This window comes from Echeneis naucrates, chromosome 16, assembly GCF_900963305.1.
Source record: "Echeneis naucrates chromosome 16, fEcheNa1.1, whole genome shotgun sequence".
Taxonomy (NCBI): domain Eukaryota; kingdom Metazoa; phylum Chordata; class Actinopteri; order Carangiformes; family Echeneidae; genus Echeneis; species Echeneis naucrates.
The window spans coordinates 7,214,018-7,239,168 of record NC_042526.1 but is presented as its reverse complement, the minus strand read 5'-3'; the positions used below and the strand labels follow the sequence as shown (position 1 = coordinate 7,239,168).

At 41.7% G+C, this 25,151-nt stretch overlaps 1 protein-coding gene across 1 annotated transcript in view; it reads right to left on the bottom strand.

Annotated features, from left to right (window-relative positions):
* LOC115056146 (neural-cadherin-like) overlaps positions 1-25,151 on the bottom strand; it is a 77,123-nt gene that overhangs the window by 31,600 nt on the left and 20,372 nt on the right. Inside the window, exons 4-16 of the mRNA XM_029522408.1 lie at positions 21,620-21,817; positions 18,994-19,219; positions 17,477-17,681; positions 15,750-15,861; positions 13,397-13,646; positions 10,508-10,650; positions 8,790-8,962; positions 7,004-7,172; positions 6,143-6,313; positions 5,498-5,670; positions 2,352-2,519; positions 727-976; positions 268-395 (exon numbers count right to left, since the gene is read on the bottom strand). Of these exons, the coding sequence (XP_029378268.1) occupies positions 268-395; positions 727-976; positions 2,352-2,519; positions 5,498-5,670; positions 6,143-6,313; positions 7,004-7,172; positions 8,790-8,962; positions 10,508-10,650; positions 13,397-13,646; positions 15,750-15,861; positions 17,477-17,681; positions 18,994-19,219; positions 21,620-21,817 (2,366 nt within the window). The remainder of the gene's footprint in view (positions 1-267; positions 396-726; positions 977-2,351; positions 2,520-5,497; positions 5,671-6,142; positions 6,314-7,003; positions 7,173-8,789; positions 8,963-10,507; positions 10,651-13,396; positions 13,647-15,749; positions 15,862-17,476; positions 17,682-18,993; positions 19,220-21,619; positions 21,818-25,151) is intronic.

Below are 25,151 nucleotides of genomic sequence, written 5' to 3'. Positions count from 1 at the left end.
AACACTCTATCCCACTTATATTATCACAGTTGGTCACACAGCCACAACGGCAGATTTCACAAAGCTACTTCAATACTTGACAAGTCTGAAACAAAAGCTTCCACACTTAAGGGATTGTGGTTCAATGTTACAAAATGCTCCTTCTAGCGTAAAAAAGATGGTTCAGCAAGGATGAATCAGTTTTGAGATGTGGCTGAAGAGATTTCTGCTGCATCTCTTCATTTGTCTGTACCTGCACAACAATAATGCAAGCAGATAACCACAAACCTCTCCATTAAGACCCAGGTCTTTGTCATGGGCAGACACTTGAAGAACCGAAGTGCCTATCTGGGCTCCTTCTGTGACTGAGGCCTCATAGATGGAGGACGTGAAAAATGGCACGTTGTCATTGACATCTTGGGAGAAAAGACAGACAGATAAAGATAAAGTCTTATCCTCAAGATAGCAAGTAGGTCATAAATACTCGACTATCAAAAGCTGGATCCTTCCCCATTGAGCAGATTGGGTGCACTCAGTATGACATTGTGTTGACTATTCCATTACAGCTATTTTTTTTTCACTCCACTTAATTATCTTAGATTAACTAAAAAAAAAAAAAAGACACAAAGACTGACAAACCGAAGAAGAATAATTTTATCAAAACCTACTAATGGAATGATAAAATCTGCCAATTTTAAATTGCCATAAAGAACTACACACAGTTATATTGAGAAAAGCACGTCATGCCTGTAATATTGACATAAACTGTGGTGAATGCTGCGAGAGGCACTGCAGCCACATTTTGCGCTCGGACCCGGAGAGAGAAAAAGGGTGTGATCTCGTAGTCCAACGGTTCGGACACCAGAATCGACGCAGAGCCATCTTCGCGGTTGGGGGAAAGGTAAAAGCGGACTGGCATGTTGGTTTCAGGGACCATCCCATCCTCCAGGTTGTAGGTCACCCTTGGGTCACCCAAATGAGAGGAAGCTTTGATTGTCTGGGAAGGATAAGAAAGAAGTTTGATCACCATTTCACTGGAGTAAAAAAAAAAAAACAAAACAAAAACCTCTTCTTTTTGTCTTTTAAAATTAGGGAAGCCAGATACAAAAAAAAAAAAAAAAAACAAGGAGGAAAAGAACTCTGAGCAATGTTTATTAATATTGTTAATACTGACATGAGCAGATCAATACGACGGAGTGTCAAGCCAAACAAGATTGGAAACATGATGCAATGGTCTGCCTGGCTCTGTTCAAATACAACCATGGATAAGTGTACCAGCTCTGGAGACTCCAGTGCCTTTAAACAGCATCACATTACCCACCTAAAAACCTTAAAACTACGATACAAAAGTCTCTATGAAAACACAGAAAAACCTAAGAAACAACCTGTTAACTTTATAGACGCAGAAGGCCTGTAGTTCTTTGTGCTAGCGATGATTGCTCCATCTTTATGCTTAGTGTGTAACTGCTTTGAGCAACTAAAAGGGTTATTATTCTGGGTTATGTTGTCTTCCAGAAACTCAAGATGAGCTTGAGCTGGGAGGCAGTGATCTCAAGAAACTAAAGAATATACCAAACCAGGCAAAACAAACAAGATTCAACATAGTAACTAGCTTAGATTAATTAGGCATCTCTAAAGCTGCTGGTAGGAATATTTATAAAGCCAGGCTAGCTATTTGTCCCTGCCCCAAGTCTATATACTACGAAAAGCTTACCAGCTAACGGCTGGGGCTCCATAATTAGTGTTAAGTCATGTGAGTCGTTTAAAAAAAAAAAAAAAAAAAACACCCCCCCCAAAAAAACCTCTTTTGAGGATTGTCTTGAGGTCAGTCATGCAAAATGTGTTTTTATGAGACACTGTGTTCTTGGACTCTCGGGTTATTGAGTGAAGGAAATACAAATTATGTCAAATTTCCATTGCTGCAATGACTGATTATCTGGGTAAGAAGCAGAGTGGGGCGGGACTCCAACCTGTTGTCTAGGCCCTGACATAACCACTTATCTTGAAGTGAATCCACTTGTGACCATGAAGAAAAACATTTTTGTGCTCCCCAAACTGACAGCTATATTTTTTTCACATCAAAGGAGACATTTTGAATGGATTTAATTATCCTGCCGTCATGAAACCTGCTTAGGACATATAACTCAATGTCAACTTTCATGTACCGACGCAAACTAAAACACATCTGCAGATTTTTTCTGTGACAAGCTATCAAAGCCCAGAGAATGCAGAGAATGTCTCACCACTCAAGACTGTGCACTAATCCAGGGCAGTAAGCAAACAAACACTCAGCTGATTCAATTACAGCATTTCAAAGTGGCAAGAGATGGCAAACACACGTCCTTATATAAATAATGCAAACGCATACAAACCACTATGGGTGTGTCCCTGGCAGTGTTTTCAGGGACGACAACACTGTAGCCCTCCTCCTCCCACTGTGGGGGCTGGTTCTTGACGTTGGTGATGGTGACAGCCAGCTCCACAGAAGTGTTTCGATTTCCCCCGTCGGTTGCTATGATGTCCCGTGTAATGTAGGTCCTCTGGGATCAACACGAACCGTGTAGACTTAAGTTTAGATCATCATCATGGTATTTAAATCTTACATGAATAGTTGATGAATTTCTGAGAGGTTTTTTTTTTTTTTTTAAATACAAACTAGTTGGGATTTTGATTTTAAAATGTGAGAATTTTCTGCTCTCCTGTCAGTTAAATTAGATTTAATATTTGTGAAAATTGCTTGCACAAAACAACTCGTTTGAAGAGGTCACCTTGGAAATTCTGGATGGTCACTAAATTAGCTTCTCTGATAAATTACACCACAACCTCATGAGACGAATAGTAGAGGTATAACGGATAAAGTATGTCGAAATGCTTAATGTTTCATAGAAATATCCATAAATTAGCTAATAGCCCATGAATCATCTTTTAGCAAGACACAGTTAGTTAGCTAGAGGAAAGTGGGCAGTGACAGCAAATAGCAGCAACAACAAATGTGTAGAGCTGGATTTTTAAATAAACCTGTATCGTATATATGGGTGGAGCGGACACTGTGAGCAATCAGCTCGTGATCAGATTACTTCATATTCCTGCCTCTTCCTCGAACTTCATTGAAGAAATCATTTCATTAGGACACGAACAAAAAAAGCAGCAGTTTGAGTATTCAAATAAAAAAATGAAGATATAATTCTGGTTTTCTCTTTCTTTATTATTGTGTTAAAAATGAACAACTAGGAAATAAAAAGGGGTCCATTTGACCGAGGAAGTGTATTTCATCTAAATGAACACTGCAGGGAAATCTGAAAATTTCCTGAAGAGGTCATTAGTGTGTTTGATCCTGTTTATCTAAATTGGCCAGAGTGTAACATCAACCCTAAACTCATTATGAAGAAAGAAACCTTCTAACCCCCCCTTAAAGGACCTCTTATTGTCCACACAAGGTAATTTTAGTCACAGAAGCACCACATTGTTAATGAAAAACTGCCCAAATAAGTATTCAATTGTTAAGATGTGTCATTTCACCCATCAGCTGCAATTTTCTATCAATGCAAATCATGGCCTAGCGACCCTATGACTATGCTGCCGGAGACAGATAAAAAGAAATCTCACTTAACTTCAAAATTACATTTTCTGTTCCTTGGACAATCCAATTAGCATTTGTGAACAAGCACAACTCTTTTCTAAGGCTTGGAACCACAGAACAAAGATTATAATCGGTAATGTCCAAAAGCAGCAGCTGCTGCTTTTACAATAAATGACTGACTGACTTTGCGGTAACTTCCAATGAAATAAATGAAATATGCAGCAGTAAAATCAGACCTGACACAGAAATGATCCATCATACATTCTGGATGCAGAAAAATGATGTTTTTCATCTTCTCCACTTATTTCTCAATGTAGCTGCACTGTAGAAAGTGTTTGTTTGCAGCTGTGCAGTCTTAGGGCATACTGGCTGTTGTTCAGTGGGAAGTCTCCTTCGAACTTTCCAGCAAACAGCTACTGTAAAGTGGAGCGTGAAAATTTAGCCTCAATAGTTGTTCAGTGTAATCAGAAACTGTGATAAGAAAATCTAAACAAAACTAATATCTCAGACTGGCTAAGACATTTAACATTTAATGATGTGCTTTTATAATCTTCATTACCGAAAGGAGATTGTGGGATGATTCTAATAGCTTCTGAAACCATCCTCAAATATGCAACAGCTTTGTTCAGCGAGATTTTCGGCTTAACACGTTCAATTTTGCATGAAGTCAGCGGCAAAATTGCTGCATCTAACGCTGGCGCACAAAAAGGTATGCTGAATAATAGACGGCTCTATAGTGCAATTGCAAGTTTTCTAGTGAAGGAACAATTCTTGGCTTTGAATAAGTGAAAGAACAAAACAAGGAAGAGGAGCCTCAGACAACATGAAAATAAATAGTAGCCCTATTAAAAATGTAAAAACTGCATTACATCACTGACAGCGACTTAGTAAATCACTTAAAGGACGAACGAATATCAGCTAATGGTGGACATCATGCAAGTTTTCATTTTGAAGCTTTGAACTATTTAAACTAAAACGATTCACTACTTAAGCTGCCTTATCAAAATAAATCTCTAACGTTTTACCTGAGCATATGGCTCAGCCTTTTGGTGTCTGAGAAGCTCTTAGCATTGAGGTAACCATCATTTACAAGTGTAATCTACCAGCCTCCGAACTGTTTCATTTAATAGCCTTAAAATCCATAAATTGTCTTGAGCTGCTGCATGCTGTCAGCCTCCCCATAAAAGGCCAAAGAGATCATTTAAAATCAAAAAATCTTAAATGGAGTAAGTCTAAGGCAGAAGTTTTGAGATGGACAAAGAGACTTGGCTTGTGAGGATTAGCTTCTTAAAACCTACTAAAAAAAAAACAAAACAAATCAAAACAAAAAAAAAACAATCTCCGTTCCTGTTTTTGACAGCTACTGTAAGTTACAGGAGTTTTTTTTTTACAGTTAGAGTGTGGTGTTTAGTAACAAACCAAAAGACACAACTATAGGAATTATATACAGAAATCCCAAACACCTACATCCACGAGTGAATGCATGAGAAAGTGACTCCATCAGCCGACTGTTGGACTGAAAAGTCCTTTAGCATTTCAATTGACAAAAACCTCTGAACTGGCGTTTTATTGCCGCGCTGAGTAAGCATATTGTCTCATTTCCAGAGGCTGTCATATCTGATTTTTCTTGACTTTCTTGATACATTTTTCCTGCACACAACCATGAACAGTCTTGCCACATACTTGGTTTATGCTTATAACTTATTCAGGCTGAAATAGTCTCCCCTCCTTCTTCCCCCTCTCCCTCCATATGAGCACTTCTGGGAGCTCACACAGCCCAGACTGGTATTAGCAGACAGCGGCACTATGAGGTGGCTCATTCATTAACTTTGTTGACACAGACCCACAGGCCACTATGTGATACAGACTCCACGTGTGCATGTGTGTGTGTGGGCGTGTGATGGCTAACAGAAAGCATGGCAGCAACCGCTGACTGACCTGTGATATGGGCTGGTTAACGAAGACCCATCCAGTGACAGGGTTGACCTGAAGGTACTCTGGCTCCTCCAGGGACATGGAGTAAGTGATAGCTGCATTAGTTCCAAAGTCATCATCGTGAGCTGCTACACGAAGGAAACTTGTACCAACCAAAGTGTCTTCTCTGAGGAAGTCTGCAGGAGATAGAAATAATGTATGTGCACTCAGATTTATTCTTTTTTTTATTTTAAAGGTTTAGGTTTTTAAAGCAGAGGCAAATGAATAGAAAAGGTCAAGCATGAGGGATGCTATGGGTATTTGATGTTACGCAAAACTAATATCAGCTTTTGCCTCCGGGGACACCAAATTATTTTTTAATTTGTATTTTTAATTTTCACACAGACATGCAATTCATTCAACAGGAGAATGTGTGGTATTTCATATTTTCATTAAATAAAACCCAATCAGACAATTTTAATATCTTCACACTTTGAAACACATTCCCTCAAATCAATACAATTATTGAATACAAATATTAAAAAGAAAAAAGAAAAGCACATATGGCCTCGCCAGTCTCACATTATTTACCTCAGTTTTAAAGATTGTGGTTATGCTCTGCTTCGGTGATACTACACACTATTTCTTTTGAGTACCGACAACACTTACACTCATAGCGCAAATTCTCAAACTTGGGGCTGTTATCATTCTGGTCCAGTATCTGGATGGTGAGCTGACAAATGCCAATGAGCGGCTCCTCAGCCCAATCAGTGGCCGTTACTGTAATTGAATACTCCCTCTGCCGCTCCCTGTCGAACCGCCTGTCTGTCACAATCACTCCTGTAAATATAGAATAATAATCAGCTTGATCCCCAGTCCCAAACATACAAGCAATCAATACTTATATACATACTTATATATAAAACTAAATGATATATATAAATATAGTCATTCATCCATTTGGCACTTCTCTATTTCACCCTTCTGGGTACATCTATCCATCCATCAATTCTTATGAGCACCCATCCATCTAGATATCCATCTTGCCATTCACCCATAAATCAAAAAAACAAGTAAACAGTTCTACATTTATTCTGAATAAGTCAAGCAGTCCTTTCAAGCACAGTGACTTTGTTATTAAATCTTAGGATGAAGACAACAGAACACAAGCATGAACAAAAATGACTGACAGAATAACATGTTGAATCCACGTGTTCCGACTTCAGAAAAGCTTTTTCTGTTTTCCCTTCCTCCCTCTATTCTCTTCATTATGAAGAGCCATTTTTACATACCGAGGAGGCACATGGCACTTCAGCACATTAAATGATGATTGACGGACAGATTTTGTCATTTGACTTGTGTTCTTGAAGTGACAAAAAACAATTGCCTGAGATTTTCCTGTGCTCTCAGATCGACTGCAATGATCACTGGTGATGTCAGTTACCAATAAAATGCAACACTGTCTCTTTACACTAAAGTCTATTTCTAATTGAGGCAAATTTTAGCCCAGACAAGCTGCAACTGCTCTACCTGTGTCTGGATGAATTCTGAAAGCAGGCACAGCGCTGTCTCTGTGCATTAAGCCATATTTGACTTTTCCATTTGCTCCCTCATCTGCATCCACAGCATGCACTTGCAACACAAAAGTCCCCGTTGGCTGGTTCTCCAGCACTGAAGCTTGCTCACGATATTGCTGGCACTGAGACAGAGAGAGGAAACGGGGGGGGGGAAGAAAGAGAGGCACACAAAAACAGGAGACAAGTCTCATATATGAGAATACATTGCTTGGATATGTTACATTAACAAGAATGCTGGGATCAAAGAAAATAAACTCATTAAATAGAAGGTCACTACACGCATAGTGGGAGGAACTGGGCATGCAACAAAAAATGGAAGTCATACAGTTTCAGTACTGTCTATGGAAATGAAAACACACGAGCTGATTTCTTTTTAAGAGCCAGTAGTGCACAGCTTTGTCTTAGCCAAGAATTCAATCCATTCCCTCTAATGAACATATGCCCCAGATAAAGAGCTGCTCTCTGGAGTCTGTCTTTTTTATAATCAGACATAAATGCTAGTTACTCTCTCAACAGAATGGCCATGAAAAAGAAAAACAATGAGCAAAGAAGAGTGAGAGTGGAACAGAGCGAGGGAAGGAGATGGATCAAAGGATGTAAATTAGTGATAGAGAGAACAATGCAGAGGTTCATGGGACATGTTGGCACAGATGGTATTGCCTGTAGGTAGCTCCTCATATAAAAAAAAATAATAATCAAATGAATCCCATAATATCATGCTAGCCTTGACGGTTCTGAGGCATAAGTTGGTATTTGAACAAGTCGAGCTGCCAAGACTCGCAGCTCACCCAACAGACCTCAGGAGCTTTGTGTGTCTGCTACCGAAGTTCAGGCCATTCCCAATTAAGGAGTAAGTTAATTAAACAGGTATAGTATATTGTGATGATACTGCAAATTTTTTTCATAAATTAATTGAAATCCCAACTGAGCGCCTAAAGATAGAGTGGGTTGTGCAGGCTAATCAGAACTCATGGGAAAACAGAGCAGAGAGAGAGAGAGAGAGAGAGAGAGAGAGAGAGAGAGAGAGAGAGAGAGAGAGAGAGACGGAGGCCAGGGAAATGAGAGCACCAGGGCAAAGAAATAAGAAAGCCTGTGAGTGGGAAGAGGAGAGGGAAGAGGGAGTGATAGACAGACGAAAAGCTGAGGAGCACTAAGAGTAGGAGACAGACAGGCGGATGAGAGCACATTCTTTGATGTGTGGTGAAAGACAGAGAAGATGAAGAAACAGCTTGGCTCTGTCAAAAAGGTAACGACATCTGCCACTTGATTTGCATGAATCTCTTGCCCAACAACTGGTCTATGCAGCAGAAAAGTGGAGATATATTCGGACCCAGCCAGACGCGGTTCTTCGTGATTTCAGTCTATAGGGTAATTTAGAAGACTTTACGGTGGAGTTAATCTTCTCAGCCAACTTTTGGCAAGAAAGCAAATGTATATTTTGCAAAACACATTGAACAAATTTGTTTAAAGTGACAGAAATTGAATATCGCTTTATTTATTTCTTTTTTTTTAACTGACTAACTTTCATTTCATTCTCAAAACAGTTTGCCATCCATCATGCTAACTCTGCACTTGCCACCTCCACTCTAGGCAAAGTGACTCCAGCAAATAAGATATATTAGTTTAAGAAAATCGCAGTCGTAGTAGTCCCTGTGATGAGTTACTGTGGCTCAAAAATGAACCCACTGAAGGACCTGGGCTGAATGGAATGATTTTTCCTGGAAGAAAAATATCCTCACCTCCTCGAAAACGGGTTTGTTGTTGTTGACATCGTCCACCCCAACAATGACTCGGGCAGTGGAGGAGAGAGGATGCAGCCCACCTGAAGCATTGTCATCTGTGGCTGTTACATTCAAAATGTACTCCAGCCCTTGAAGCTTGGGCAGAGGAGTGGAACGGAGACGAATCAGCCCTGCAAAGACCACGGGAGGATTAAAGCATGCATTATAAAACACGGCCCCTCATAACAGAGTGTGTGTAGCCATTCCATCAGACATTGAGCACAATATGGTTGCCGCTGTGGCCTTGCGTGGTGAAGGATGTGCTTTTTGAGAAAAATGCACCACAATATGCACAAATCTTACTGTCACTCTACAATGTGGCAGCAATTCACCCCAGAAGTCCGCAGAAATGTAAGAACGGGATATGCAGGCTAAATCCAAAAACCCATTTCACAGTTGTGATCTTGTCGCCTTCCTAATCTAATAATTGCATGCTCTCCTCTAAAGATGCCCATCCAGCTCAAAAACTTGCACCAAAAAAAAAAAAAAAAAAAAAGTACTAAGTGACTCGGTTAGGAGTTAACCAGGCTCAGCAGATGCCTCTTAGCTGTTCCTCACTCCCACCTTGGTCTGCTTTCATGTAACTGTCAAGATAAAAGGTGGGATGAAAAGATGCAGCATCTGAGTCAACATCTTTCTCGTCAAAAGTAATACAGAAACATCAGAGGTTGCAGGACGAGCAAGCAGCCTGTGATGTGGGGGAAACTCATTGAAGTGAGAGCATGGGAAGGCTTTTTTTTGGGTTTTTTTTTTTTTTGGTTTTTTTGTTTAACATTGCGTTGTGTTTCTAGTGATCTCTTTCAATGCTTCTGATTAAAGACAGCACAGCATGCTGATACACAAAGAGGGGAGTGCCTGACTTTCCCATCTCCCAATTTACTTGGGAGCCCGGCTGCCCACAGAGAAGAAAAGGGTCCTAGCGCCTAATGACAATGTGTGGCATTGACACCACTGCGCCACTACAATAAAATAAGTGAACAGTGGGATGTGCACGGTAATTCTTCCAGCTTGAATGTCAACCTTGTTTACAAATGCGACATCTAGCAGCTATTCAATGAGAAAGCGCTCTTCGTACATACAGTAAGTGTGAAGTTGTATAGCGGTCTCACCCGATGAATGCCAGCCTTAGCATTTTCTTACTCTGAGGATACACAGAAAGGCTAGAAATGAATATAAAAAGACAACACAAAAGAAAGAGGAGCTGGTGGAGCGCAGCCTGAAGATTGTGAGCTACGATAGAGCAGTTGTTGTGAAATTGAATTGAAAGGGTTGGGTGACAAATGTCACAGCGATTGCCACTGGTTTCGGATCAAAGGGTAAATAAAAAAGATAAACTGTGCAGTCACCAGTGGTAGAAAGCACCGAAACATGGAGGAATATTCTTCTCTGTATCTGGAAAAAAAGATCCAAGTGTGGGGAAATTCCTAAATAATGTTGCTGTTTATATTTATGACTCCAGTAATAGAAAAGGCAGCACTCATATCGAAATGACACCTTTTAATATCAGCTTCCGATATCTTCCCGCAGTGACTTTGAAAGTAGAGGGCATTCATTTCATACCACTGTAGCAGGAATACATTAGAGACAATTTAATGTGTGATTTGACGGAAGGCCTGTCAATTAAAGTGAGAGGTGTAAATGTGAAGCCTGGATGGAGAATTAGGAAGAAGGATCACCTTTCTGGCTGTCAATGACAAAGTTACCATCCTCATTGCCAGCTGTTATGGAGTAGATTATACCATCACCATCTGGATCTTTGGCCAGAACTGTGGCGACAAGAGTGTTGGGGCCCGCATCCTCGGAAACAAACGTTCGATACCTGCGGAGATAAACCCAAGTTTAACAAGTGAGTATAAGAATGTATGGAAGTGACGAGTCAATGACAGAAACACACTCAGACAGGACGTATGAATCATTTACACAGCTCAAAACATGAGACGGCTTATCAGACTTATGGTTGTGGGTTTTGCTTGTCATGATGATTTAACCTGTCCTCTTAGCTGGCAAGACCAGAGACAAATGATAATGTCGACTGGGATGTTGAAGTCATTGAACAAATAGTGCTTCCACATACCCAGCCCACTGTGGGCCATTTGATCCAGTGCCTTTTAAAATGTCAACAATGATTTGCTTGCTCTGTGGTGCTGGGCAGCAAGATGCCCATCGAGACACGGGAGACTGATATACCGCTGTGGTACGAGGCACAATGGGGTGGAGATGAACTACGTGACTTGGAGGACACAAAGATGAAAAGAGATGAAAAACTGAACAAAAAGCAAGAGGAGAGCAGGTGACAGAAAGGAAAGCTGGCACTGAAATGACAGGTGAAGTGATATCTAGGGGCGGGAAAGGGAGGTGGAGAAGAGATAGATATAAGAGGGGGCGGTGTTCACTCAGAGAGAGTTCAAGTTGATTCGTCAGCAGAACTCATCCCCTGTGAGATTTTGTGCTGTATCCTCGTCTAATGTTCGAGTCTGTGTAAGTATCTGTATCTATGGGAGTGATGGTGGTGGGTGTCGGGGTAGGTGGGAGCCTCGATGTCTGCAGTGAGAAGTTAGAGGTGATTGATGGTTTACAGAAGGACACTGATGGGTGATTCATCTCCGCCAGCTGCGACAGTCTCCGTGGCAACATGAATGACCCGTAATCTGTCACCCGGCTTGGAGGCCGCTTCTCCGCAGCTCCATGGGATGAGACACATACACTCCCTCTGCTTTCTTCTTGCATCTCACTGAACTGCAAAGCTGTACTCAGGCCGAGTACGCTTGCCTGTCTGCTGGCAATCCTGCACGTTCTGCTATTCACATTTCCGTAGGCCCTCTGTCTGTGCGTCCATCCCTGACTTCAATTACTTTCAGCTTCTCTGCCGCTCATTCAGACGGGAACCAAGCGGACATGTTGGGAAATATTTGACTCGCCCGATCATATGCCCAAGTATTTCAATTAGTCTGCAATAATCAGCATCACTCCTCCTCTACACGTCTGTCTTTGTGCTTCTTTTGGACCGTGTCCTGCTCTGCCTTCACCGCATTTATCTGCAGCTCAGTGAGCCACAGTATGATGAAGAAGCCAAAGCACCATTCCTGGCAAAATGCCTGCATTTCTGACTATCTGTTTGCTGGTCTGGCAAGAGTATTGACTGAGTGCTGACAGCCCTCTCTATTTATCTGCATATCCTACTGGCCGACTCCTGTCTACTCACCACATATGTTTTGGTATTCTCTACTTGTTTGCCCAGTGCCCATTCTTCGGAGCGTGTTTTTCACCTTAGTTACATGTTTTTCTGGCTACATCTCCACCTCTCTGCCCACCTGTTTGTTTGGCTGTGTCTGGCCACCCACCGAGACTGACACCTGACAAGGGAACGAGACTGGCTACCAAAGGTCCGCAACGGTCCTCTCGGATGTTCATTGAGACATGACTGACAGGACGAGCCGCTTTTCTATTTTTTTTCTATGTTTTTTATTGGGGGGAGGCAAGCCTCATATTTGAGTGGGGGAATAAATGCACTGGAGCCACAGTGACAGTTGTTGTCCACCCACTCATACGACTTTGCCGAAAAGGCAATCGAAGGCACACTGGATTGCATCCATATGACAGTTTACTGCATACCTTTAGAGAAGGCCAAAAATAAACCCTTTGTGAAGCTGTGGGGATGCTTGATTTTACTCCAGTGTTTAATGAGGGGCATTTTTAGTAAATCGAAAGGATGTGTTATGAAAGCAACAACGTCACACTTGCTGAGAAATAAGTAACAAACTGGTTCAATGACAGACGGGTGTGATTAACACAGTTACATTTAATGCAGAGGAAGAGTTTGGCTCGATGCTACTGCAGGTGGGACTCCCAGCATGAAATAAAATAACGATGGTGAGCATGAAGGAATCCAGGTCTGTGATGTGTGATTTAACACCTTACATATCTGTGATGCAACTCCCTCGTATGCCCACAGAGCAAAGCTTCGATGTAATGAAATGAGATCAATCTGTGGACTGGAGGTACTATTATTTAAAAGTGTCTCCTTGGTGACGAACTATGATCTTTGAAACTGATATTAGGTCATGATTAAGATTCAATGTTTGCACTTTTGTAATATGGCCTACAGTAACAAGTCATATATTCATTAATGCACCTTGGGCTTCGTGCATTTTGTGCACTAAACTTTTTATTTTGTTATCTAAACTTAATAACATTAACATGCACAAGGACACTCCCACACACTGAAAACTTTTTGTAATTGCTTATTGATCAACGTGCTTTTGTGTTGTCTAGTACTTTTTGATGCCAATATATAATCTGCTTGTTTGTCATTGACAGCCTCAATAACCAGGTATTGTTATCAATAACTGCAACACTAACAACTGTCTCTTTAAGTCCACACTTTGATGCTGACTTCATTTTGAGGTGCAAATTTAAAACATCTATTATTTCTGAATTAAAGTTTAAATTAGAAATATTGAAAATTCTAAAGAAAATACAAACTAAACAGATGTGATGAAAGAAATACATGTTTATGGAAAGACTGTGTGCGTTATTTTGTAAGCATAAATTAGAAAGCTGCTCACACAGGCTGCGAGAATTCTGGGGCCTCGTCATTGACGTTTGCCATTCTCACACGGACTGTAGCAGTGCCGGAATGAGGCTCGTCTCCGCTGTCCACTGCCATCACCACAAATTCATACAGATGGTTGGGCCTCTCATAGTCCAGCCGGCCCGCGGGGAAAACTGTCCCATGGGGAGAAATGCTGAAGTCCGGACTCAGGGTGTAGTAGGTGAGCTCGGCATTTAACCCCGAGTCACAGTCCGTGGCCAACACTGATGGGACACACAGGACCATCAATTAGCAGTTAATCGAAAGGAGCTGATGAGATGGCATCGGCTGATGAATATGTTGACATCTGTGTACATCATTATCTCTTTATAGCTTTGCTAAACATTCAATAGATCATAAGCTCTGACAGCTACAATTACTAGCACCCGAACTGCACTGTGTAGTTTTCTGCCCCTCCAGAATGATTACCATCATTTGCAAAAATGAGCTTAAAGACAGCAAAAAGACTCGGTGAAATGAACGGGTTGCGTTTTCTGCAGAGAGTATTAGGAAATGATTTCATTCTGAGGTAATCACACAACAAAAACTATAGATTTGTTTTGAATGCGTGATGAGATTTTTTTTTTTTTTTTTCCTAAGACTACAGCCACAGATATCAACACCCTGGGTTGCAAAGCTAATTTAAGTCCAAGTTTGCTGTTTGGTGAATTTCACTTATAGTCTGTGTTCCCCTCTAGCTCATAACACTTGCATATTGCATATTCTTTTGATATGTTTATTTCCTTTGTGTCAAGCATCGGAACTTGCAGCCTGTGTATCTCCGTGCTTCATTCTCTTTCCATCTAAATGTTGCATAATACAGTTGAAGACTGCCAATTTACAATCCACTCTTTGAACTGTAAAGTCAGTGTAGTGTGACTTACTGACTCTTCAAATGCTGAAGAATTGAAAAAGTTTCCTCACTAGTGATGACAGTTGATATCTTTTTGGACCATCAGCCTCCGTGGTCAAGGTTCAAATGATCGCCTCATTGTAACATATTCATCAGTGTCTTTGCCCAGTATAGGCAGGTGTGATAGGATAATGGGGATTTCACTCCCCCCTACCTCAAAACTTTGACATTTCATTAGTGAGGATGAAGGGAGCCCTGCAGAGTTGAGTTGTTGGGGCAGTCTGGGCATTTATCTGAGGAAACTGGTGAACTATAAAGTCAGACTGAAGCTGATGTACCATTTGCACGGTATATAAGTTTCAGTCTATCTGTAGCATAAAGTTCTAACTTCTCACCCAACACATCTTTCAGAGGACTCCCTGTCTTCTGTTCCTCTACCTTTGATCCCTCCCCTGTTGAGATTTTCCTTCCATGCACTTTCTTTTATTTATTTATTTTTGTGTTGACATGCTGGTTTCAATTGAATGCCATTTTATCCCGCCGCTGGCTCTGCTGTGGCAACAATTCCTACTGCTCCAGGCTGTGTGTTCGAATGTTTTCAGATTAAATTTGTTCCATTTCTCTCAGCCAGAATCCACTAGAGACAATCGCCCAGCCAGAGATTCCCTTGAATCACCTACGGTAGCCCAGGGAGGACAGAAGTTCCTCAGGCACAGGAAGACTTGACAGATACTAAAAGAGTAAACGAGGTTAAATGTGCAAAAAAGCACTCTTGAATAGTTCTGTGTTATCATTTATTTATTTGCTGCACTTAATATGCATTATCTGTACTTTCCATTTGATTGTAGTTAAATATGGAAAAGGGTTCTCTAAAAAACTGTAGCTTAAAACACCTGAGGCTCGCAAGGCAAACAATTTTTACAAGCAGCAAACTGGAAAAACGTAATATCAGTCTCTTTTAGGAGCACAGGTTAACAGTTCTAATGAAACAAACATCTGTATCTGATTAAAAGACACCCCTTCTTTTTTCCTTTTTTTAAACACATCCCTCGGCACAATATACCTCTTTACTGGTGTGTATTTTTAAAATTCAAGCAGCAATGACACAACATACGCCTCATAATTGGTAATTACAAGGTAACCTCATGCCATAAAGGATAAATTGATATGCCATTATTCATACAGAACCCAATAAATCAGATGTATAGCGTTGGCGTAGCAGGTACTTTGGTTTAGCATAATTGAGATTATGATAACGGATCTGAAAGATACATTTTTTATTTTTTTTTTTACTGCATGCATGTGGAAGGAGTATTATAGGTCTGAAACCACAGCTGACGGGTCGGAAATAAATCTGTGGCTTTCACCCAAAATCTGTTGTTTTCTTGTAGAAGAGTTACTTTTTTTGATAGTTTCTCTCTGCACTTCACAAAGAAACAGATGGATGTGAAATATGGGGTCATAAGAGCCTCACCCTGCAGCAGGGATGTTGCCGTGGTTACAGTCTCAGGGATACTATCCACACTGTAGATGGATTGGAGGAACTCTGGGACACAATCATTCTCATCCGTTATCAACACCTGAACCTGATTAGCACCAGCATTATGGGATAAGAGGAGAGGAGAAGAGAGGAAAGGAGAGGGGAGGAGGAGAGAGGAGGAGAGAGGGGAGGAGAAGAGAGGAGGAGAGAGGAGAGGAGAAGAGAGGAGAAGAGAGGAGAAGAGAGGGGAGGAGAAGAGAGGAGGAGAGAGGAGGAGAGAGGGGAGGAGAAGAGAGGAGAGAGAGGGAGGAGAAGAGAGGAGGAGAGAGGAGGAGAGAGGAGAGAGAGGGGAGGAGAAGAGAGGAGGAGAGAGGAGAGGAGAAGAGGGGAGACGAGAAGAGAGGAGAGGAGAGGAGAAGAGGGGAGAAGAGAGGGGAGGAGAAGAGAGGAGGAGAGAGGAGAGGAGAAGAGGGGAGACGAGAAGAGAGGAAAGGAGAGAGGAGGAGAGAGGAGGAGAGAGGAGGAGAGGAGGAGAGAGGGGAGGAGAAGAGAGGAGGAGAGAGGAGGAGAGAGGGGAGGAGAAGAGAGGAGGAGAGAGGAGGAGAGAGGAGGAGAGAGGGGAGGAGAAGAGAGGAGGAGAGAGGAGAGGAGAAGAGGGGAGACGAGAAGAGAGGAAAGGAGAGAGGAGGAGAGAGGAGGAGAGAGGAGTAGAATAATACAAAATTAGTCACTCTTTAATAGGAGAAAACCATATGAAATTCCTCTTTTCAGGAATCTGAAATTTTTATCTAAATTGCATTCTATAGTATCTGAAGTTACCAGTTCAAAACACCCTTAATCTTTCACTTCATGATTTCCCAGAGTCAAAAATAGAAATGTTCTGAGCATGTGTGTCTCACTGTGTGTTTTTGACAAAGGCCCTTAGCTGCCCTCAGCCCTACAAGCTCCCTGTCACCACTGTGTGTAAAGTGTGAAGTGACAGCTGAGTAATAGTCCTGAAATAACTGACTAGGTTTTCCCAGTCTGTATCTCCTGCTCCGTAACATGCATCTGAGCAGAAAGAGATTTTGTCAACTAAATCTGTGCTATAAAGTGAGTGCCTGGCATGATAATTGGGTAACAAAATCTTTAAATTAATAATTTAAATGGAACTGAATTCATGAATAGTTGATCGAGAAATATTCATTTCTGAATGAAGTTTTCACATTTTGAGTTCTTTTTCCAAGTGCCTCAAAGTGTTTTGTATTTTACACAGTTCATTTACAGATCACAGACTCCACAGGAAGCACTTAACTGAGACGCAGAAACAAAAAGGTGAAACAAAGCACTAAAAACAAAAACCCGGTCCACTTGTTGACCTTTCAAAACCATTCAGCCATGCCATTTCATAGACAACCTCAAACTCGGCTGCCCCTCCTTTGTGGTTATCTCTGCTTGTGCGATGTCAATAGGTCAGCACAGGAATCGGATCCTCGCCGTTAATACACCCGCAGTCAGCTGATATGAGCCACAGAACATTTAGCTGAAAGCCAATTTGTCTAGGAGCTTTCCAAAAGTCCTGTGAGGAAGCACAACCCCACCAATCCCAGCTCCATTGGACATCTTTTTTTTTTTTTTATTCTCTAATTTTCGAAAAGTAAGAGTAAAAAGAGTAAGGGTACTATGATTTAATAATGAAACAGCTTTGGGGTTATTTGGCCTGAGTGCACCTGCAAACTAACCTCTGTGGCGGTGCTGAGGCTGCCGGGCTCCTCGCTCGCTCGCACCATCAGAAGGTACCGTCGCTGGTCACTTTCGTAATCCAGTGTTCTGCTCAGGCTAATCTCACCTGTTTCCTGTCGGATGCTGAAAAGGCTGCTGGGATTGATCAGCAGACTGTAGCTGATTGGCTGCTTCTGGAAGGAAATGGCTAACACCACCAAGAAGCTGTGGAGCAAAGAGGAGGTGACTTTAAAAAAAAAAAAACAACAACAACAACAAAGAAACAGTCACGGATGTTTGATTTCAGTTGCGCACACCAATTTAATATTGAAATCGTCTTTTCTTCAATTAGCTCTGTGCTGTAACAAAATCAGTAATCATTTGGCCCATTGTACAATAAACATGGTCATAATACCAACCTTGGTCTTTATGGAAAAAGAGATTATGTGCTCATTATGGGTATGTGATGATGGTACGTCAGCTGACAGTGTTTAGTGTGAGAAAAAGATTAAATTCATCAAGCTTTAACAGCTAGCATGAGGAAATTGACACCTAAGGTGTCAATTCTAAGTCTGAGGTGGCAAACTCAATGCCCAAGGGCCACATCCTGCTCGCAAGATCGTTTCAATTGTCGAATTTTGAATGGCCTGGCTGTACGAGGCACCCACAACACCCATCCTAACCTGACCTAATGTGTGCTATGACTTTCAGCCCCTTGTGTGATTAAGTTTGACACCCCTTCCTTAGAAAAGTGATTGTCATGAAAGTCCGATTACCTACGAAAGAAGCAGCATTTGAAAAAACAGGTAAAACTCTCACTGAGTGAATGACTAACTGCTGGCAAACCTGCGGTGAAGGCTCAAGCTCATAAACTGTCCATTGCCAGTGATTGTCATTGTCCATTGTCAATCACAAAGTAGCCACACCCTCTTTTTAATAAACCGGCCTCTAAATGGGACCATGGCTTAAAAAAAATAAACTTTGTGTTGTATGGAGGAAGATTGGGGCATAAAGGAAACATTTACTCAACTAATAAATAAGTGAGAAGTCTTACTGACGGACTTAAACCCTGACGGTTATTAAATACAGGATCTTCAGCTCTGTCTGCACTTAGCTCCTTTTCATATACAGTCTTGGGTGACTAACAATGTGTTGTCGTGCCTATATTCACCTTACAGTTTCATGAACAGATGTGATTTTACTGTCAACGCTTCTGCAATAATGCTGCATTTTTAACAGTGTTTATCATTACATTACATTGCCGCTGAAGTTTGGCAGTTACACATCCTGAGGTAACAAAAAAGAATCAGAAAAAAAAAGAAGTGGTTGGTGAAAGCCTCCTGGGACTAGTCTACATTTGAACAAAAGCGTCAGATTAACTTTTAAATGAAAAGTGTATAGCTGTGAAAAAGCCAAATATAGTTACACAACATTGGGAATTACAAAAGAAACAGACATATTTGTTTACTCGACATGATGCTGGTCTGCTAGCTCAAATTGCCACCTGCTTATGCACGTGCAGGTGGATGTTACTCACGGCTGTCCCTCAGGCGTGTTTTCCGGTATGGAGATGGCGTAGCTAATATTGGTGAATTGCGGTGCCCTGGCTCCTGCCATCACAGACAGCATGGCTGGCGCGCTGCGGCTGCCCAGACCGTCAAGAGCCACCACACTTAATAAGTACTCTCTGTCCCGTTGCAGCACCAGCCCTGTGGTCACCACCTGGCCTGTGTTCTTGTCCACTGCAAAGCAGCCGTCACCACCTACATGGAAATACAGTTGGATCCAAACCAATATTGCTGGTTTGAATACGAACAGATATGCAACTCTGAACATAATTTTAAAAACTGAGCTTTCAAATACAACTCAAAAACGACTTGATGAGTTCAGGCCCAAAACATACTCAATCTGAATGTTTGTGTAGGTGTGTGCTGTGTTGGTGGCCACTCTCTAGGCACATTTATAGCCACTAATGCTTGCTGGTATAAAAAAATTTTCCTCCTCAGATGTGAAAGAATATTTTGGTTTGGTAGAAGACATGAAAAAAAAAAAAAAAAGACAATACACATAATCACACATTTTCTAGCAAAATAACATGCAAAAATAGTCGCTCCAACCAAAAATACATATTACAACATCAGTCAAAATAATCTCAATATTATTATTTGTTTTTTCTTGTTTCTTGTTTGCTGTGGCTATATTATTTTATTATATGACTGTCTGGAAGTTACAGGAATAATGATGGGACCAAGAAAAATATTTTTCATGTGCAACTTCTATAGCTGAAGCAAAGTGAGGTCTCATGTTAATATGGCCGGATACTTTACATTTCTATTTCGTTGTATTTTCATAATATGTTAATTTTTCATTTGAATTGAAAGCTTGGCTTATAGTAACAGTAGTTCAGGGTTGAAAGGATTGACTTGAAGGTGAAGGTAGATTATTGCACAATTTATTGAGAATAATTTATTACCATTCAGGTTAAAAGCAGAATTCATCAGTCTTTTGGTAAATTCAGTGTATAAGATATGTTTGGAAGCTAGCTGGCTTTGTTTCATAGCGTGAATACTGTTAGGACTGCACAAGATGAAAACAAAACAGGGCTCCACTCATAAAGACATTGTTCCATACGGTACTATTTTGTTCCTTCACTGCTGTATAGTAATTTGTAGCTCGGTTGAAAAGGTCAGATTAATTATATGAAATTTTTGCCATTTAACAAACAACTTCATCTTACTGTAGTGCTCAGCACAAAGTCAGCTTCACAATTCTTGTTCTTACTGAGGATTTCTATAAAATAAAGCAACAATGTTCATTGTATTACAAAGTGAAAACAGCTAATTTGGAAACTTTGGTGTACCAACTGCAGGACTTGTGGTTGTAGTTTTGCTGGATTCGGTCAAATATACCCTGCAACATTTCTAATCATGGTTTATGAGTGGGACTGGATTTTATTTATATTGTGTTTAAACGCTGCTTTGTCTATAAGTGGATGCAAACAAATGGTCCAGAAAACAAGATTTATTTATTTATTTTTTTACACTGTTATGCTGGTTGACAGTTTGTGGCAGCGCTGGGTAAATAAATGCAATGGCCAACGAAATCAGTGAAGAAGAAGGGGATCGCTAGCAAGCATGGCTGTTAGTGATGCAGTTGCGTTTTAATAGTGCAAAAAATAAAATAAAAAATTGCTTTGGTGATTTTTTATGAGAAAGGATCCACACAATAATGTTTAAATAACAAGCATTAACTGTGTGTGAAGAAACCTCCACAAAGCAACTTGGAAAAAAAAAAGATCTAAATAATTTATCCAGTTCTGTTTATAGTAAAAAAAAATGGGGTCAGACAGATTGACCTCAGTCATCAAAGGCCCAGCTACATTCATCCTCTTGAGGTCTTCAATGTTAAGAAGGGATAAGTTGGTTGTTCAATGCATGTGAGATCTTGGAATTGGACCTAGACTATGTTGAAGGCAAACTATTTACTTGAGTTCTCAGCACAGTCATGTGGACCATGGGTACATTCTGGCAATTGCACATAAAGTCACATCAGCAGGCTGTGGGATGGACTAATGAAAGTCAGAGGGAAGGTAGTAGTTGGGTAAAGCCCTGAAGGCAAGATTAGTGCATCCCGCCATCTTTGATGTGCCAACAAACCTCTATCCCCTCAAGCACCAGGGGGTCTACTACGCTGGCTGTTTTCCAGAAGCACATTTTGTGTGTGTGCGTGTGTTTGCACGACCTCATGTGTATGAAACAGAGAGAAGCGGACAGATAGACAAGAGTGCATTATAAGTGCATAAACAAATGTGTGAAGGCCTCTGGCTGTGCCTGAGATGGCGTATGTGTGCTTGTGTGTGTGGAAGAGAGGAGAGAGACAGATACACAGTTAGAGTCGGGGTAACAGAGACACAGAAACTAATGGACACCTAAAGAGTCTATGAATGTATGAATGAATGTGTGAATGCCTGTGGCTATCTGTCTGAGTTATTGGGCTGGTGTCTGACGGGATGGATTTATTTCGAAGGCTCTACAGCCTGTCAACCTATTTCAACTAGAACACAACCTATTTTAATACCTTTTCTGCTTACGCATCTTCACTGGGTGCTTGTGTGTGTGTGTGTGTGTGTGTGTGTGTGTGTGTGGAAACAGCAGAAAGCTTACCATCTGACAAAAAGTATTCCACTTCTCCGCTTTTGCCCTCATCCCCATCATGGGCCTTGAGCTGGTAGACAAATGTTCCCGCCGGGGCCTCAGGGGACACTATGGCCAGGTAAGGGTAAGGCTTCATATTCCACTCAGGGACGTTGTCATTGACATCGACGATCTTCAGCTTCACCTTGTTCAGGTACCAGTCTGGACCTGAGGGATAGTACAAAGTGATGGAGCTTTGGTTACTGAATGTGACAGCTGTCATGTAACTTTGTGTGTAGAGTGAAGACAAGCAGCCCGAGGAACCCAAAGCAACAACAAGCAGCGAGTCAACTAAGGGTAAAGGTATGATAGTCCTCTTTGTTCGACAGCAAAACATATGGCTACAGAATTAGCATACATCTCGCTGGTTTTCAGATCTGCAGCTAGTTTAGTTCAGAGTTTTTGGTCAGTTGTCACACAATCACACCATGACATGGCAATTTAATCGCTATCTTCCCTTTGTTTCACTACAGGCACCGGGTTTTCTGAGGGATGATGTGAGTGGATGTCAGAAAAGCTTTTCGGATGAGCGGTTGAAGTTTGTGCAAATGACGTCATCCATGCATTTTGCATCAGGGCTCCCATAAAGGCATCTAGACATCCAGGGTCCCGTGGGAGAGAACCGCAGCCATAGTCTCATCTAAGTCTGGGTAAAGCTACCTTGATCTTCCCACATGGGCCCAGGGATGATGCCTCATGGCTGCAGGCATTTTGTTGCAAGCACACTGCCTCAGTGGAGAGAATAAGAAGATTCCAGGAATCCAATTACCAACTTGCTCACCCTGAGCTGGGCAGAAAGCAAGAGTGCACAGCAGGGCTAAAGGAGGAGCGGTGGACGACTGCGTTGCCGTCTCTATAGCAGGAGTCTGCAGCGTGCCTTTTGCTGGAACTGGTAGTAAGGGATTATTGTCCACATTAAATACCATGACACAATCTGGAAACAACGTGCACCAAAAATTTCTGACACTGTCACGGCCCGTGTCAAGTGTCTTTCTGTTTAGAATCTACTGCTGCAAACCGGAGCGAGTCGCAGAATTGTGAGCTAAGACACTATTTCCACATATATTGGCTGTGATCTTGTGTCAACATAGCATGAAGGATTATGTCAGAAGAGCTGCCAACCAGTTCAGTAGGCTGCCATTCACAGAGGCCATCCGTCTCATCCCGAAGCAGGGAGGACCCCCTGCCAGGACAAGCAAACCGCACAGATATGAACACGAGCACAATGGTTTGACATACAGGAAGTTGGCCCGTCACACCCAGAGACGTTTGCACACCTGACAGAGCTGAGCATGTGAGCATTAGCATGTCCCTTCCTGTGTCTCTCTCTGTCACACACACACTTGTGCATAGAGGTGAGTTACCTAAGGGCTAAAAGTAACTATGGATTGAAAATCCCATTATGTAAAAGGTCTCTTGTGTGTAACCCCCGGCTATAAATGCACTTTTTAATCCAAGACAAAAGCAGCAGGAGTTTGTGATGCATCCTTTCACCGCCTTAGGGCTGACTCAACAGATGTGCTGTCAGTGTACAAACCAGTTCTACTTTGCCGCTTTCCCTGATCTTCTGCAAAATAATGTCTCTACTAAGTCCATCAGTGCTGATAATAGAAAACTAGAGGTTGGTAATGAGAAGTGCATGCATACAGCAAGTGGTATGAAGTCTTCAAACTGCAAGGAATTACTATAATAAATCTCTTCGAGCACCTAGTCTTCGCTCAAATGGGCTGGAAAGCAGGAAGTAGATGCTGAGATCACAATTTCTATACCTTTTTTTAACTGGCTTACAGTTAAGATGCATTTTGATGGAAAATACAATGTGTTGCACACCAGACGAGCTGTGGAGTGTTCACAACTGAAACACAATAGCCATAAAATGTGTGACAGCTCCTAAAAGGATTGTTAGAGGGATAATAACGAAGGGAGGAAGAAGCTAGAGGAGAGAATTAATCTAGCTTTCTGCTCAGGCTTTAAAGTTGCTCTGCAGAGAGAAAAGTTCTGACTCAGATCTGACGATTCGTTCGTTTTGGATAAATAGCCACTGTATCGTGGGGGCAGAGAAACTAATCAATGTTCAGATACTATCTCCTAAAATGTCGACAGCGGCAGTTTATGCAGTTTAAGCCAGATCATCCTGCCCTGTAAGACGGAACAATCCTTTGGTGATGAATAATGAGGACGGATAAAGATTCTATTGCAAAGTAGGAGGCTTTAAAAGCCTCTTAATCAAAAAGAAATCAGAGCTTCAACACTTAACATTTAGTTGGCTATCAAATCGTTTTGGGGAGCAGAGCGAGATACATTGCTTGCCTCTTGCTTGTTGGTGTCTTTCCCAGCCATGTCTCTGTGGTAATGGCGGTGATGATTTTACAAGGCTCCATCTAATTAGCTTGTTACACAGAGACTAATCAGAGCCAAGGCAGATAATTAGAGTCTATCAGCCCTGGAATGATAATGAAGAATGTACTACTGTGTTTGTGTGTGTGTGTGTGTGTGTGTGTCTCTGTGTGTTTGTGAGATGAGAGATGATACACTGCACGTTGATGTGCTGAGGCGGCGATCGTGTGCAACGTCTCTCCGATTCAGTGTGTTAAGTGGAGAGCAGCTGTGAGCAATGCCCCATGAGCACGCAGCTGACAAAATCTGCCTCACCTGACTGAGACAAAAGATGTGATCAAACAAGCCGGCGAGTAGGAGGCTCGCAAACTCCAATCTACTCTCTGAACTGCGTGACGAAGAGCTGCCCAGTACTGTACGTTACAGTGCCACGAGGATAAGGGCTTCAGCTGGATGACTAACAAAATGTAATGTATCCTCTAAAGGTGGATGGCAGGGATGCGGTGTGTGGCTGAGGCTCGGCGAGCACAATGAGTGTGGAGTGTTTGCGTGCAAGTTGTGTATGAGTGTGTTCTATTTTACTGCAAGCCATTCTGTTGATGTTTCCTGCTGTTAATCCCCTCCTTGGGTCGTTGCTATATAAAGCTGCTAAGTGGCTTGCCTGTATGAAAAAAAGAAAAAAAAGAAAAAGAAAAAAGAAAAAGTTGTCTCAAGTGCTTCTGTGCAAATATACACTGCCCACAGTACAAGGACATTGAGTGTGTGTGGGAAGGAGATGAGAGGAAACAGAGTGAAGGAGAGGAGGCACAAATACAGAAACACAAATATCTACAGAGGGAGAGGGAGAGACAGAGAAGAGAGGAGAAGAGAGAGGCCGGCAGTGTGGAGGAAGACGTATTGCGTGATGCTAAGCAGAAAACGCAAAATAACGTTATCAAGAGAGGAGCACAGGGGAAGCACAACAAGCAGCGCAGCAAAACAATCGATGCTGGCAGCATCCATGTTTGAAAAAGAAAAGAGAAAATACACAAAGCCCCAGCTACAAGTGGACAGCATTCAGACATAGCATACAGTATAATTAAAAACATACGATTTCTCTTATTGCGCCCTTGATCCTCTTATCTCCAGTGAGAAAGGAAATTAAGACACAAATAATTGTGTGGCA